The sequence below is a fragment of the Hyposmocoma kahamanoa genome, unplaced genomic scaffold (assembly GCF_003589595.1).
Source record: "Hyposmocoma kahamanoa isolate Upper Pololo Valley unplaced genomic scaffold, ASM358959v1 97, whole genome shotgun sequence".
NCBI classification, from domain to species: domain Eukaryota; kingdom Metazoa; phylum Arthropoda; class Insecta; order Lepidoptera; family Cosmopterigidae; genus Hyposmocoma; species Hyposmocoma kahamanoa.
In genome coordinates this window covers 2,985,271-3,003,004 of record NW_020655294.1, presented here as the reverse complement: position 1 = coordinate 3,003,004, position 17,734 = coordinate 2,985,271, and the positions used below count along the sequence as shown (strand labels likewise).

At 38.2% G+C, this 17,734-nt stretch overlaps 1 protein-coding gene across 2 annotated transcripts in view; it reads left to right on the top strand.

The window, feature by feature from the left end:
• Positions 1-16,866, top strand: part of LOC113238588 (cyclin-dependent kinase inhibitor 1C-like) — a 34,498-nt gene extending 17,632 nt beyond the window's left edge. The window contains exons 5-6 of one of the 2 annotated variants that reach the window (XM_026475416.1): positions 13,468-13,548; positions 14,512-16,866. In XM_026475416.1, the coding sequence (XP_026331201.1) occupies positions 13,468-13,548; positions 14,512-14,597 (167 nt within the window). In that variant the 3' untranslated portion in view covers positions 14,598-16,866. The remainder of the gene's footprint in view (positions 1-13,467; positions 13,549-14,511) is intronic. The other variant, XM_026475417.1, reaches the window with a different exon arrangement.
• Positions 16,867-17,734: the final 868 nt, after the last annotated feature.

The window sequence follows — 17,734 nt, the reverse complement described above, 5'->3', positions numbered from 1 at the left end:
TGAAAAAATAGGGTGGTTTGCATTAATATTAGACATAACTGGTTGAAAACTGTACCACCTCAGTCAACCGTGACCATGGGACCTGTAAAGGGCCCGATACGTCGGTTTGTTTGAAAAAACAAATATACGCGATTTAAATCCGGAAAAATAGTTTCATTTCTTATTTTATTTATTTTTTTTATGTAAAGAAAGAGGCAAACGAGACGACGAGCCACTTGATTTATTTCTGAATAATTGAAATGATTGTATTTCCTTAATATCTTTTGGTAATTTGTTGTATATTTGTGCTCCTTCGTACATTATGTTTTTGTTTCCACAATTCGTCCGCGATATTTGCAAATATATATCATTAGCACGCCTGGTTATGCGCTTTTGAATATGTAGTTTTTTCGTAAAATTTATTTGCGAGTGAACATTTTTATTTAAATTTTTTTAATCAATATGCACGTGTTATATTTCTACATTTGGGAAATAGTCATTAATTTTGTTTTCTGGTATAAGTTTATGGCTGGGGTCAGATAATTTTATTTTTATTATTTTATCTTGTATTGTTTGTAGTGTTTTCCAAGTGTATTTTGGAGGCAGAACCCAAAACTTCGATAAGCTGGTCAAGGTTGACCAATGAATTATATATTATAAAACAACGTACACTTAATGGAAAACATCTAGTTACGCCACGGAGAGAACCCATGAAAGATAATTTTTTTTCCGAATCTTTCCGGCTTGATGTTCAATGGCTATCCAATACAAGACCTAAATATTTTTCAGAGTTCACTCTACTTATAGCTTCGTTGTTAATAATTAAAGTTGGAACATTTGAGATTTTTTGTTTTTAGCTGTGAATATCACGTACATAAAAAACAGGCAATCGTCTCCCGACAAATTTTGTACATCGAAAGAAATGCAGAAACAGTCACTTATGTTCCCTTTCCCGGAACTGCAATTAGGTACATACTACCTACGGAAAATTTCATTTTAAAAAGTCGTGCATTTCAGATAAATAAAATTAAAATTTTAAAATATTTATCGACGCACGCTTGGCCACATTCTCTCCTGATGTTAAGCGACGACATGACCGCGAGGATGGTACGCGTTTGCCTAAAATATGCCTGTTCCTGTAGCCTTGAATAGCCCCAAATGGTACTTTCGGGAAATACTTATGCCGCCCGTCAGAGTATTTCATTCCTTTGCCGTACGCATCAGAAAGGAGGAAGCAAAGCGCTTAGTGCGAATGGGCGGTATATCATCGACATAAGGATGGAGTGTTCCGGACCTTCTAGTCGACTGAAGGCGGAACGGTGGGAGTGGAACTAAATTGCATATTCCTGTGCACACTCCCCGAAATGTATCCGATAGAAAACCGAGAAGCAGGCTACTTTTGAGCGATAGTTGAGGTTTTGCAGTTTCGAATCCACAAGAGAGTTGTTAATAAGTCGCTTTGCTTTTCGCTCCACCGAGTCCAAGGCAGCTAACTGGCAATGGGCAGAGCCGTCCCAACGGTGGCAGCAGTAGTCCTTACACGATCGAACTAGTGCTTTGTACGGATTTAAAAGCTGTTCAGGTGTAAAGTACCGCCTGACCTTGTAAAGTATGCCTGTTTTTTGGCAGCAGTTTTTGCCAAACACTCGATGTAGCGCCCGAATTTGAGGCTGGATGATAAGTCCAGACCGAGACTCGGCGTGTTCACATATTATGTGCCTTTTAATCGATCCACAGATCGGATCAAATGTTCTTGAGTGGATTTCATAAAAATCTTTAAAAAAAAGTGTGTTTGTAATAAATAAAACACCTATTTGATATACTATTATATAAGTACCATAATAACATAACAATTATTTTTTACTTTTAAGCTTTCCTTAAATGCCAATTCTTGACGTCCATGCTTTTTAAAAATAAAAGATTTATCGATCTTTCCGGCCTCGGTCTGTTACGACTTTCATTTAGACTGATATGCCAATTTAAAAAGAAGTTCAGTTGGCACAGAAATAGCGACAATCGCCAAATATCGTAGACTTATTGTATGTACTTGGTACTTGGTGTAACGGGCTGGTGTCCGCATGTACTTCCATGTTCAATATAAAATAGAAATAGCCTTACGATTCAGTAGGGGTTCAGAAAGATACTCTTTTATTGAAATTATGAATACGGTCTGGACAATTCGATTCGCTTTAATGTTGAATCGATTTGCTTGAAATACCATTGAAATGAATCGATACAAAAAAATCACTATATCGCGTACGCTTGAATCGATCTTCATAAAAATGTTTAGTAGCAGTAGAGCTCTCTGCGAAAGAGTTCGTCCAGGGAAGAACTGCCACCTCACCTATTTCTGCCGCCAAGCAGTAATGAGAGCATTACTACGTTCCGGTTTTCAAGTACGTAAATCAGGCCTAAATTCACACCTTCTAATTATTTATTTTGTGCTTGTAATTGTAACGTTTTCTTTGAAGCGTATATTCGATCTCAACCTAAATAATATACAAAAGGTCAAAACTTAATGTGAACACTGAAAACGCAGTTGATTTTCCTGTTCCCACCGTGTCATGCACCAGATAATACAGGATATTAAATTGAATAAAGTAGTTCATACAGTCTACACTATTTTTAATATAGTCTTAAAATATATAAGTAATACGCATACAAATCCTAATTCCGTCGATTCCGGCAGTGCAAAAAGAGTACCCGTTATAATACATTGTGTATTAAAGACGGCAAATAGGAAATCACTAACGAGAGTTTGTTAGAAGTCCGAAGTCGAAGGGTTTGATAACTCGAGTTTTGTATGTTTTTTACTGTCCGTGATACATACAATGTTTTCCCTCATGTTTGCAAGGAAATAAATAAAATGTTTATTTCTTTTGTGAATAAATATGGTTCACAACACACACACACGCACACATACACACACAACAGTTATGGATTTTGCAAATGGCGGGTTTCTAGTTTTTTTTATCTACAGATAGCCTTACAGTGTCTATAGACATTTCTAAAGCATTTGACAGGGTCTAGCAAGCAAGCTTCCCTCTTATGCGCTTCCTTCTTGTGTGAACGTTCGATTCGAGTGGTCTAGGCTACTCTTCCCAGTTCCTCAGGGTTCCATACTGTCCGCAACTCTCTTTCTGCTGCATGTCAATGATATGTTAATTCCAGGTGCCTTTGGGTATGCTGATGACAGCACAGTGTGATAGGTACATGCTAGAGTCAGTGGAGAAGAAATCCAGTCTTGTCGAGAGTCCATGGTTTAGACGTATGAATTTGACACTTAAGGCAGTCTCTGATTGGGGCGATGTCAATCTTGTCAAATTTAATGATACTATATATTCCATTTTACAGTCTGTTTGAATACGCTGTACATGTGTGTGAGGGAGATAAGTAATTTTCAACACAACATTTTCATAACGATACAAAACAATGCGCCTCTTAATAATACTCAGCCAATGAACATCCCACAGCGATTCAGAGTAACATTTCGAACGCACTGAAATACTCGGTGTAACTGGCGACTCGACTGCGTCGCCGCTCGCTTTCCACAAGACGAAGTCGATGAAAATGCGCCATTATTTTTGCAGTGTTATGAACATATTTAAGTCAATATAAAATGAAAAGATGTTACGTAAAAAAGCTTGTTAAATGTTTTACATGAGGTACTGCACTATCAAGTATCCGGAACGGCTGACTCTTATCAGTCAATAAATTGTCGGAGCGTCATAACAACATGCGCACTTTATGATGTGTTGCTGCCGAGATAAGTGATAGCATTATAAAATATATACGTATATTATAAATGCGGGTTTATCCCATTCGTCACCTCATTAACGTGTCGTACAATACAACGCTTTGATAAAGTGCGATAAGCGCCGACAACGGCCACCGAGATGTCTCCAGTGCGTATTACACGTGCAACCTGATTTCAAAACAACGGAAACAGTTCCATTAAATATTTTATCTAGACACATATCATAAACTTTCTATAATGTGTTCAAAAACTGCAAATTACGACCAGCATAAAGGTAAACCGTTTTGTAAGAACAAATTTCTTATCTGTGAAAATGTTACTATTACTTCATAAATTAGCATCCAATTCGATGTTATTATTACATTCAATTTCGAACATCTCTGAAAAACAAAACAATTTTATTTGACTTCAATTCTAATATCAGTCGACATGAAGTTTTATTCGAAATGTAATGTCAATAGCAAACAATTTTGACAAATCTCACATGTTACTTCATATCGAACGATATGAAAGTTGGGGCCGATTCTAGTTTGTCTATGAATTAAAAACAAAAACTACGGTTGTGTGACATGCGTGAGAGAAGTTTTTATTTGCCGCCATTTCGCCAGCCGTAATATGCGGTTCCTTAACACATCACAGAGAGTTTATAATATGTGTGTAGATAAAGCAGTGTATGCAACTGTACATAAATAGGCATTAAATACCTGTAAGATGTTTTTATGAAACTCGCCAGTCGGCTCGTTTCATAAACCCTCGTCACATAAACTACTACATAGGGCGCACTATAAGTTTCCGGAACTGGCCACTTACATAAACAATATTTAAAAAGTAATTACGACATTTGAAAATGGAACTCTTTGGCTGTAGAATACAGTTTGTTTTTATCTGACTGTCACTTGTTTTTACATTGTGGCGTCATTTTAGAAATTGGTTGTCTACATCGCCATGGATTTACCTCGTGAAAATTTTCGTAGTATGAGTTTCTGCGACTAAGTGTAGTTTAACAGCTCAGCGGAGCTACGCTCGGATTCACACCGCTTTTGGCGATGAAGTATCATGTAAGACGACTATTTATAGCTGGTTTGCAGAATTCAAACGCGGTCGTGTGAAACGAATGTCGTGATGGTCGCCCGTCCGCTGCTGTGAACAACAAAAACATCGATTCTGTGCGCCGTACGATCAAAACAGACAGGCATGTGATATACCATGAAACTCGTGCATCTTTAGGCATAGGTATGAGTCAGATACAATCAATACTACACAAACATTTGGGTGTGAAAAAGCTGTGCTGTCGATGGATCCCACACAATTTGACTGATGCTCAAAAAACGGATCGCGTCACTTGATGCAATGCCTTGCTTACCAGAATCAACGAAGGGACGTCAAATTTGGTGTGGGACATAGTCACAGGATGAAATATGAATTCATAGTTACGATCCCAAAACAAAGCAGCAATCGAGCGTATGGGCATTTCGAGACAAGCAGTGGCGGCTGGTGCCTCAGATACCCGGTGGTGCACTTTATGGGTTTAGTCAATTTTGGAAGAAAAATAGATTAATAAAATTCCACAAGTAAAAAAATTATAAGTATATTTTACAATTCCTTGTTTGACGCGAAATGTTCTATGACTTTATTTAAACATTTTGCAGGTGAACTTGCGAAGAATCATGTTTTTTTTATTTTTTCGCCTAAATGCGTTAAGTCTTTCACTCCCGTTTCAATCCAAATTGCTTCTCCACCGAAAACAACACACGGAAAGCAAAATAAAGCATTTAGTCGCTCACATCCACATAACCATTTCTTTTTATTGTACATTTCACTTTTGAAAATTCTCGTAAAAGTTTTATTTTTTGTTTTGCACTCCTGTTTTAAGTTGAAAAAAGGCCGAGGCGGCCCAGCAGATTTTATGTCCAGTCTATTTTGAAATGTCCTATTGCTTTTTATGACGTCAATATTGTATTTTGCACTCATTTTTCACTCACACACACATACACACTCACGAAATCTTTACTACTTTCTTAGTTAATAAGTAATTAGAGTAAGAAATTAATTACGCATTACGCAGGTAAAATTAGGCGCGCGCGAAAGGTGAAACTGTGACAATGACATGACAAGTGTATCGTTCGTAGGTCACCGCCACCGGTCAAGGCCACCGCCCGGGCACCCGTGGCGTCATTCGTATTATTTCGGCAATTTCCGGTCGCGTGCGGCGCACGAATTTATCCTAGAACTGCATACAGTTTGTACTAAGCATCTTCCGTCTCACGCGCCAGGCGATTTCCATCGTGTTTCATACTAAGGGTCGTATTCTAGAACTCTATTCAATGCTCAAGTCAGGATTGCACTGGCAACACAAGCACTGGAAATACGACCCTAATGGCAGGGACTTGAGTATGATATCAAGTGCTTTAAACCATACTCAAATCCTAACTTGAGCATTGAGTAGAGTTCTAGAATACGACCCTAAATGTAGGAACTCGCTCCGTGCGACAATCCGAGTGCACGAGGCCGTTTTTGTTCAAGCAAAAATAAGATCTAATTCTTTCGCAGTAGAAATCAAAATAGGCCAGCTCGATTTAATTTAACTCGTAACGATAATCAGATTTATGTAATTTCTGTTTAGGGTAGGTATTATGGTTGTTATAGGTAGTAAAGAATTGGTATTTTTTGTGAAGTTTAAATTTTTTAAGATGTAGTATGGTATAGGAAGAAGGAAGGTACATATTTAGAAGGTTTTTAAATGGTAGTGCGGTGCACGGGCGCACTTAAGGTGCAGCCGCCACTGGAGACAAGTCGAAACCAACCAAAGCGGCGCGCGAGCAAAGTGCCTCTAAGCGGAAGATTGCTTCTTTTTTTAATAAAACTGGACACGTGGCTACTGTTGCTTTGGAGAATCGTTATACCGTGCATAGTGATTGGTACACGACCATTTTGTTTGCCCGAAGTTATCGACAAACTCCGTAAAAATAACCGTAAACGCCGTATCATCTTGCACCACGATAATGCCGGTTCTCACACGGCCAGTCAGATAAATGAATTTTTGAAGGTGAACAACGTTGACCTTATGAGCCATCTCGCGTACAGTCCAACCTGGCATCTTGTTACTTTTATTTATTTTCAAAAATTAAGAACCAGTTACGCGGTCAACGATTTTCATCACCTGAAGAGACTGTCGAAGAGAATGAAAAATATGTTTCAGAGGAGTATTGTCACGGAGGAGTGGCATAAATGTTTTCAAAATTGATTCATTCGTATGAAAAAGTGCATTAACGCTAACGGAGAATATTTTGAGAAACAATAAATTCATTTCTGACCATTTATAGTATTTTTTTCTTATTCATTCCGGAAGCTTATAGTGCGCCCCACGTATCACGAAAACCGTTGCTTTACATTAATAAAGCTGTTGGTAATGGTCACAACACCACCACTAGGATTAAATGAAGGCCATTGGTTAATTGGAAGTTCTCGCGTTTTCAACGTGATGCTCTAACAAAGCAAACCAGACACAGCAATGACGAATTGTGATTATGTTCAAAATTAAATGTGTGCTCTCCAAATGTCACCCAATATGTTAAAATGTGTGTAAAATGTACAGTCGCGTTATCATCAGATGGCCGACTTTTATCCATCGACATTCGACACCGTGTCAATTTGCTAATGAACTTAAGACTATAAAGAGTGAAGCCTATAAATAATACCCCGGTTAGAAGGTGTAATAAAATCACCCGATCAGTATTTAGTAAAAGTATTAAAACTTGGTTGCTAAATATTCAAGTCAAAATGGACCGCGAACTATAACAGAACTATAATACAATTATTGTTACCTTTCCAACCTTACCAACGCAAACTCGATGGTGTAGTTCCGGTGTTGTTTCGAAGATCGGCCGGTTGTACTGTGGATGGGTAATTTGATTTATTAATCTAGTAAACAAAAGGTAATCGAGGAAATCAACCGTACTTGTGATTTTTAGTTTAATCGAACTGCCGTGTAAAATAACTATTCAGATCAGAACTATTGCATATTATGCAGTTATAATTGTACCTATACAAATATTACGTAATACTTGTAATTTTTGTGCTGTCTTTAAGGACAATAAAATACTACGGAAACAATGTCATAGTGGAAACAATATACAGGGTGTTTGGAAGGTCGATGCAAAGCTTTAATGTGAAGGTAGCATAGACTATTTAGAAGCATTTTAGGTAGGGTTGTCTAAGACGAACTCTAAAAATTTTTTTTTATTTAAATTTTAAGATTTTTTGAGAAAAAGCCAATAATTTTAGAGGTATGGGCTAATAAAGACCAGCTCAAATAATAACTCAATTATTTTTTATTTTATTTCAATAAAGTAATGTGCACACAGTCTAATCCATTGCCGTCTGCTCTTCCATACATAAATACGATATCCGCATATTCCGCATTTGAAAAAGTAGCCATAGTCAATTCAACGCAAGTGAATAGATAATAGTCTAAAATCAACACGTGCAGGAGCGCAAAGGGCTACAGCTGAACACGCTGAAGGTGAAATATCACGAATACGGAAATAACGTCTAGTAACACGGGCAGTTGTCACTTGACTAACTAAAAATGTGACGACTCCCTTAATACTCTCCCTACTCCTGGCTAAAGAAACGTCGTTTTAGCAATGTTCGCCATCCCCTATTCACCTGCCTGGAAAACCCCAATTTATTGCCGTCCTACTCGCACCGTGCGCATTGGCTGTTATTTGGCGATACCTTACGATTATTGTACACGTGCGCAATAAGTGTTAGAGTTGCTCTCAGTTATCATTTCCAACTAAAAAATAAGTTAAATGACTAAAAATTATGTTTTATTCGACTGGTTTGAAAAATAATTTTCTTTCTCAATTTGGTTTGTAGGTCCCAATTTCAATAATTTATTACGTATCTGCATAAATGATACCTTAAAGAAACAGCAATAACCAAGCATGTTTTTAAAAGTGTTTGAACAAAAACACCACCTGCCGTTTTTTTTTAAATGACGTAAAAAAACCGGTTTCGTTAATTATTCATCATTTTCGTAAACTTTAAAAGCCTGTAAAAAATATTTCCCACGATACAGATGCTTAAAACATGTTTTATTAGACTGTGTGCACATTACTTTATTGAAATAAAATAAAAAATAATTGAGTTATTATTTGAGCTGGTCTTTATTAGCCCATACCTCTAAAATTATTGGCTTTTTCTCAAAAAATTTTAAAATTTAAATTAAAAAAAATGTTTAGACTTCGTCTTAGACAACCCTACCTAAAATGCTTCTAAATAGTCTATACTATCTTCACATTAAGGCTTTGCATCGACCTTCCAAACACCCTGTATATGACGATCGGCTCATTCGCCGTAGTGGTCCATTTTGTGTGAAACGTTGTATTAGTCAGTGGCAAACTAAACGACTGGGATACGCACAGACCAAGTAGGTGCCTTAAAACATTGATGTTAGAGCGATCAGAGGATCAGGCAGTTTTTTTTTTATTTATTTATTTTTTTTTATACCTGACAGGCAAATGACTCCACTCCACCTGATGTTTGCGCCGAAGTCCGCATTTTACACTTAGACATCTCAGTAATCGGGGTCGGTATCATGATGATTATATCTTCAGACCTGATCAGCACGAGGACTAGATCGTTAAACGACCACCTCTGCAGAAAGACTATCACTTGTAATGATTTGGTAGCAAAACGACTATTTATCAAATTGAGACATTAATTAAAACGACAAGGTAGCAACATGACTAGATTTTGTTATTGTTTTTTTAAAGGGCAGTTTCGTTAAACATTTTCTTTCACCAAAAAATAAAAAATAACCTAAAGTTTTTTACGTAATTTGTAGTTTTATATCTTTACGCTACCACTCGACGTTGAACAGACTCTATCCTTTAAACCAGGGGTTCCCAAACTTATTTGTCTACTGCCCATTTTGAGAATAAATTATTTTTTAGCGACCCTATTTTTTCACCTACTTAAAAACCACTATAACTTCAAATTAAATTAATTACTGTAAGCTATATTAGCGGAGATTAAACATTCATTCTAAACGAGACTTTTACTAGAACCCGCAAGAGTTAACTTGAGACCTGAGCGCAATAGGTAGTACACAACGGCGCGTCTCAAGCTAACTCTTGCGGGCTACACCTGCCAATGAGAATGATTATTGAAACGCAACTTTATAGTATTCAGACAGAGTATCTTTTATTCAAAATAAAACAAACATAATCGATTCTAATATAAAAACTAATGTGAAGGATGAATCTGATGCTGTTTAATAAGTTTGTTGGTATCAGGTTCCAATTTACTCAAGAACAGCCGCAAATCACCACGTTCGGTAACATGCAAACGATTTCTCTTTTTAGTAAGCAGCGTTGTCACAGCACTAAAACCACGTTCACACAAATATGACGATGGGAATGCTGTCAAGAATCGTTGAACGATTGACCACAATCCAGGGTACATTTGCGGGATCGGTTTCTGTAGCCAAAATTCTTGGTAGGTATTTTTGAACTTGATTTTTATTTCCTCGTTCATTGTCAATTCTATAAGTATTTCTGTCAGCTGAGGTGATATTGCTGTGTTGACATTTAAAAACAGATCCAACACCCAGTCTGGTATTTCCAAGTTCAAAATGTCCTGGTATCGTTCGGTGAGGTCAATGTGGAGGTTTCCAAATATTGGCAGTAGGCAAGCAAGTCGTCGTTACTGCAGGATATTGATAAATTCGGAAAATTGTGAAACTCACGTCTGCCCATATTCTTTTTCTGTAGAAGCAGTTTGGCTGCGAAAGCAGCAACGACATTTTTTGCTTTAATTAAATTTAGTTCATCGCCTTGCAGTTGGAGATTCAGGTCGTTGAACAATTTATACAGATCTGTCATGTAAGCTATTTCATTCTTTGATGTAATGAGATTGTTGCGCAATTCTGTATCTTTAGTTTCCAAGAACTCTATCACAAAGTGAAACAGGTTGTAAAATCGAGTCAGACAATTGCCTCTTGATAGCCAACGAACTTCAGTATGAAACAACAAACGGTTGAAATCTTCGTCATTAGTAACACAAAGCTGATGAAGTAATGTAACATTCAAAGAGCTGTTACGAATTTTGTTGACTGCTTTGATGGCATATTGCAGTGATTGAAATAGTCGTTCATTTAAATTTCTAGTAATCAAATGTTGTCTATGAATGTACAGCAAGGACATTTGGAATTTTATTTTTTACATACGCTATGAATCCTTTATGGCACCCTATCATAGCCGGAGAACCATCCGTAGCAACTGATATAATATTTTTCAATGGAATCTCTTTCTCATCACAAAACTTTTCCAATGCATTGAATATGGTTTCGCCTATTGTATCGGTCTCTAAATTTCTAGCAAACAATAGTTCTTCACATATTTTCTCATCTTTAATAAACCTCACGTAAGACAACAACAATGCTTCATTAGTTGGTAAAATGGACCCATCGAGCTGAATTGAGAATTGACTAGTCCTCAGATGATTGCACAATGACTCTTCAATGTTTTCAGCCATTTCATCAATTCGTCTTTGCACATAATTATTACTCAAAGGAATTTTTCGGATAATATCTGCGGCCGGTTTATGAAGCGCAGCAGTTATTACTTCCTTTATTGTTGGCAAAATTAACTCTTCTCCGATGTTGTGTGGTTTGCCTTTTTGAGCAATTAACAAAGAGATATTGTACGAAGCTCGAAGTCCGTCGTCATCTTGCTTAGCAGCCGCCGAAAAGAGTTTTGCTACACTTGACTGAGTATTATGCTTCTCTAGGTCTTGAAAATATGCTACATTCTTATCTTTCTTATTTGGATGCATTTTATTCAAGTTATCTTGCAGTCTTGAAGGCTTCATTGCTTCTCAAAATGTTTTTAGACATAGAAGGCACAAAGGCGACGATGGGTTTGTAGGATTTTCAATGAATCCGAATTTAATATATTCCGCCCAGTATTGCCGTCTCTTCTTTTTTACTTCCGACATTGTTTTGTTTTGAGAAATACGTAAGTGTTGAACTTAAGTACTGCTTATCTATTACGCGCGAAACCGCAAATGAAAATAAAATAAATATTACGTTGTTTATATAGGATTGCATAAACAGCACGCACCGACAGGAATGTGACGGTGTGACCTCCTTACACCGTCATCTCACCTCTTTGTATCGCCTCTCTCCTCTTGTATCTTATAATTTTTTTTTAAATTTGAATTGTTCCATCTTCCTTCACTTTCTCATTTTGTTTTCGTACCACGGTCACTCCCAGCTCGACCGCCACAACAGTCGGAGCTGTTAATAAGCTAATCATGTGTAACAATTTATAAGTCTACACCCTTCATGTATCTATTTCTGTAATTCACTTTCTCGGCCCATTTAGGGGTAAGTGCCTTAATAATAAAGTGTAGGGAGTGTTTTATACTGCTATAACTGTTTTTTTACATTTGCCTTTATATTGTTACAGCCTTTCTTTAAACGTTAAATTTAAATATAAATTTTGTGGACCGGAAGTTTCCCATTTCATTGCCGTGAATCTGTTCACGGCTAGTTAGGGTTACAACCCTTTTCAGGAATAAGACAATCATGCATAAACTCGTTTATCTCATTCGACGCTCAATCGTACTCAACAAGTTAGAACAAGTATTCAATGAACCAGCCGATTGATACAGGAATGCACAAATCGGATTATTTAACAAAAACTTCTTAGAACATGATTGCCCGTGGTCTATTATCTACGAAAATTACCCATCTAGGAATACTAATAACTATTAAAATGCGAAACTGTGTCTGTTGCCTTTTTATTTGTTTGTTTGTGTCTACTTTAATTTCGAAACGGAGCAACCGATTGTTATGATTTTTTATTTTATTTATTCAATGAAACAGGACAGATATATGAACTACACGGATAGAAATATTGAACCGAGTTAGTTTGAGCAATCTCTTAATTAATATTAGTTGATGATGAATATGATGTTTAGCTGTCCGGATTCAGCCTGCGTCACGAGAGTTTGCGGTTACGGTGACACACCTGTTGAATGTGATCGTAAATTTAATCAAAACTTCAAATTGTTACATTCGTTTGAATTATGCTACACCGAAAAAAAATAACTTTAACGAAGTGAATCTAGCTAAAGTAATCCGCTCATTGAGCCTTGACAGAACAACCAAAGTAGAGGATGAAGAGAATAGGTTTTCGTTGTTTTCACTAAGCAAAGTTAGGTCACAATAGTGCTATGTTATTGGTCGTTTACCGCTTTGATATCATAATGAGCCTCACGCTTCACATCATTTACTACAATCCGATGTACATATGTAACACAGTCTCCTCGTACCTTTGAACACTTTGTCGCCCTCTGACACACGGTGTCACAAACGCCTCGTCGACAAAGCGTCAGACTATACTTAAGTAGCCACTGCCTTAAAGTTATTATCATTGTTTTCAGAATTAACGATTTGGGCTTTATAATATAATAACACTTATCAATGTGCTCTAGTTTGGTGAAATTAAAACCAGTATTTTGATCATTGGATCATAAATGTTCCGTTACGGTCAGGTGACCGTGTCCAATTTTAAGGCAAGCGTCGAAGGAGCGGTTTGTTTATCTTTATCGGTTTTACTCCACCGAACTAGAACACGTATGGCGATCTGTACAGTAATAACAACATTAACCCGCGGTGGCGGTGCATGGGGAATGTACATTGTAACGAATGCACACAGCGATGTTCTACGGCGCGTTGCCGTCGTCGACGCCGGTGCCGCTGGCGATGGCGGTGCCGCCGCCCGGCTGGAGTACGCGAGGTGCGTCTCACCTTGTTGTCAGTCTGTCTGTCATTTGTCAACAAATTCATTCCTTAATTAACCATTTGCATGTACTTGTATGCTGTGTCTCGGTGTTGGCTGCCAGGCCCATCATCCGCCAAAGCGGATCACTGCTGCAGATTCAGCCCTAAGCTGTGGCTCTCCTTTGCTTTGGTAGATTAAGGGCATTTTTATTTTGTAAAAAAAAGCTTAACTATGATGCTCGCGAGTCAGTAAATGTTGGTAACTTATTTTTGACCTTGAGATAATGGTGCCAGTGTCGAATTTTAATATGAATGCTAAAAAAATGAATTGTCTAATGTTCCGCACCGTGGCGACGGCGAAAGTTGATAAATAGTTTAACCTGCTTAGTTGTGTGCGACAACAGTCGTCTGTCCGCGGAATCATTAGACATTTTTTAAACACCCGATGCAACGTTTATTGGCTCCAGCACATGTTTTTCGTGGTCGTTTCTGCGTACGCATGCTCGAGTAGGTGCTTATCAGTCAGTTTGTGTTCGTTATCTATCATATTTTAATGACAAGATGCTTGTTTGTTTACTAGTTAAATGGCATAACGTAAACCTGCGGCTGAATTTATCCCAATCGACGTTTTATTCAAATCGATCGATTGCGCATGCGTTCTATCAGGTTACCTATCAGAAGTCCGAACTGATATTTTTCAGAAATAACGTTTGCTCGAATTTCTATGACCCCCAAAGTAATTTTGAGAGGAAAATGTTTTTCTTTTAAACATAATTCAACCTAACCTCACCGAACCTAATCGTGTCTTCGCGATAAAGATCCAACATATCCTGAGAGAACAACGGTTACGTTATAATTCGGTTTTCGGGGTAATGAAAATTGGAAAAAACGTTATTTCTGAAAAAATAAATGCGAGGTTTCATAGCAAACGTCGCGTCCTCTAACGAGGGAGTTAACCTGTGGCTTGCCGCCGTTGCAGCTCTGCCGCCGTCGTACGACCAGGTCGTGGGAGCGGCCAAGCACGGCGCCGCGCAGCCGCCGTACAACCCGCACGCGCCGCACTAGGCCCCGGCGCGGCGCGGGGCGGCGCGACACGAGGACGCACGCGACTTGTCGGCGCCCGCGGGATGTCGTCGTTCAGTTGAAACGTGTACACGGAGCGAAATTGAGTTTGCTTGTCTCAGAATACTTTTGTTGCAATGGCACAGCATTTGGCTCGTTATATTTTGTCAACTCGGCCTCGATCTAAATCTGCGATTCCTATATTTATATCAAAAGGAAATACGTGGTTCGCTCCGTGGACTCGTCACAATATAGTAAAAGAGTGTGACGTCACAGTTGAACGACGCGGTTTAAGTTACAAGTATAGGTTATTGAAACGCCATACGAGTGTTACCAATGACAAACGAGTATTGCACAAAACTACTTAGATAGGAAAACAATAAGCCGTCTCTGTTGTGCGCTCGACTGAAACTCATTTTGACAGGACTCATATTAATGCTGTTCCACAATTAGTATTTACTGCCGTATTGAGGGTACCGAAGGGCGGTAATATAACGATTTCCAGGCAATTATTTAATTTTCCTTCAATGAAACGCTCGGCGGAGGCGCGGCCACCGGCCACCGGCCACCGGCCGCTTGCTGAACATTCGTGATTACACGTGATTACATCAGTATTTAAAATGGACAAGATTTATATAAGTTTAGCTACTACGAGAGATTTTTGCAGAGATTACTGTAGTGCTAAGAATACTTTACTGTCATTCGCAGCGTGTTCGCGCAATTTTGCCGTCGCCGAAACGTAGCAGCGCAGTCGCGTTCGACAAATATAATCGCTCCCCGAGGCGCTCCTGTCGTTTTTTGTACATTTCTAGAATAAAATGACAATTATATACAAAAGAAATTACCAGAAAATCTACAATTAAAATTTCCTGATTTCGCTACCTTGTGTCTTCTGTGATAAACGAAATACGTCAGTGTATTTACCTAAATTTAGTCTCTCCCATTGGCGTTACGGTCGATGTTGTTACTTCCGAATTATGTTTTCGTACAGGGTGTCTAATAATTGTTAATAGAGTACATTATTTTTCAACATTATCCTCGTCCATGCAAAATTGTTATTATTAAGACTTTTAGCTTTTATAAAGAACGTTTAGTCGTTAATTTGTCGGAAGGGTAAACCGATGTAAAATTATTTCCTAAGCGCGACTATATATTTGACATTGTTAAAGCGGTTCGTTAGCGTTTTCCATTGCCAAATATTCACTCAAAGCGTTTTGGAGATTTGAACCTGCATCGTGTAGGCGTGTAGGGATTGTCCCATGTAATTTTGTTTGTTCGTATGAACGTGGGCACTTTAAAACGCGGTTTTGGGAAATAGTAGGAAGAGGAGCGCACGGCGGATGGGCATGCTCAATTACTAAACTATAAAGAACTATATAGGCTGGAATGAAAGCGGACGTATTGCAACCGTAAAGCCGCGCACCAAAATCGCCGTGCTGCCGCGGTGCGGCCGCAGCCAGCGGCAGGATTCCCGGCGACAGGCCTCCCGCGTCTGCGACATTCACGAGTATTATCTCGCGCATACGTCATTCGTTCTGTTTCCACGCCGGCCTTTATTGTTTAGTCTTTTACACCCTGTTAGTAGATCCTGAGGGCGCATATATTCTTTGCAACAAACGAAACGGTTCGGTTCCCGCCCGCGCTGATCGAGTGCCACGAATCTATGTGCGATATTTCTAGCTGTAGATACGTTGATATATTTTGTGAGTAAGTATAAAGTGAATTTATCGGAAACGACGTGTCAACATTTATGCAACAATATTTTATGAAACCTTTCAAATATGAATCGTCTTTAAGTGACCACAATTTTTTCATCTGTTGTTTCTAAATGTTATTTTTTTAGTCAAAGTAATGCAAAGCATTTATTGAATGTTAAGTATGGGTAGCTTTATTAACGTAAATAATAGTTATCGTACTCTCGTGTTCGAAAAGGGCGAAATATCACCAATTGTTGGATGGCGTGCAAAAGATCACAAAAAAATATAGACTTTCCGTATAAGCGACGTGTTGTCAGATCTTACCTTGTCCGGGAAGTGTTCGTGATTTCTTGACAAAGGCCGGGCCGCTTTTAATATGTTTCACCCTTTCCTAACAAACTGTATTTTGTTATGACGAGTAAGTGTTCAATGGAGTGCTCCTCTGTACATTCGATATTATAATCGAAATAGTGCATATGTTATAGTGTAACCCATTATATGAATCTACATGCTGATGTCGCTCCTGTCGCAAACTCGACTAAATCAAAAGAAATTGACAATTCGACCGCTTCACTTTTTAATGCCTTAACAAATTGGTCCGTCTCACCCAGAAATTACAAGTTAGTCATCATTTCACCAATCTTTACACCCTGAGGAAGAAATAGCTTACAAAGAAACATTCAGTACTCGCTTCCGAGCTGTTAAATTAGTTTCAATTTAGTAAAGTGTAGGTACGACGGACTGACATCGACATATAAAGTATCTAAATTGCTTCAAATGTATTTATTACGTACAAATAAAGCGTTAAACGTGTATATAAAAATTTCGTTTTATTTACCATGATAGAGGTTACCATTCGTGACGCAACTGAAACTTGCACTGCCGGGGGGAGGACTGCGACGTTTCAGTTGAATGAAACGAGAACATTTATGATACAGACATGACGCTATGACGTTGATTCTGTGCTGGCTGTACCTTCGTCGAAGGCCGTGGGGTGCGGTGAACCGCCTGAACAAAAGGCAGTCGCATCAAATTAATTTTGCAGTGTATGATTTTAACAGACGATGTATAGACGATGTGTATTTTTTAACTGACTTCATATTATTGGATGCCTACACAACTAAGTGTTTATGAAGAAAGGTGTATTTAGAGTATTCATTTACTTGCGATACTCCGTATAAAACACATGTAAAAAAACACGTCTAGCAAGTGCGATTACGTTTTTTTAAATTTAGAGACGTGCACTACTTTGTTTTCTGTAAACAGGAAAACTGAATAACAGCCGTGTCACGGCCTAAAATAATACATGTTACACCACGTTTCTGTAAAGGTTACATACTTATTGTTTCGTGTTTTAATGTATTTAGATATAGTGTATTTGACCTCCGTGTCACCTGATGGATGACGATGAAGCATGCATACCTAAGGAATGACTATTCGTTC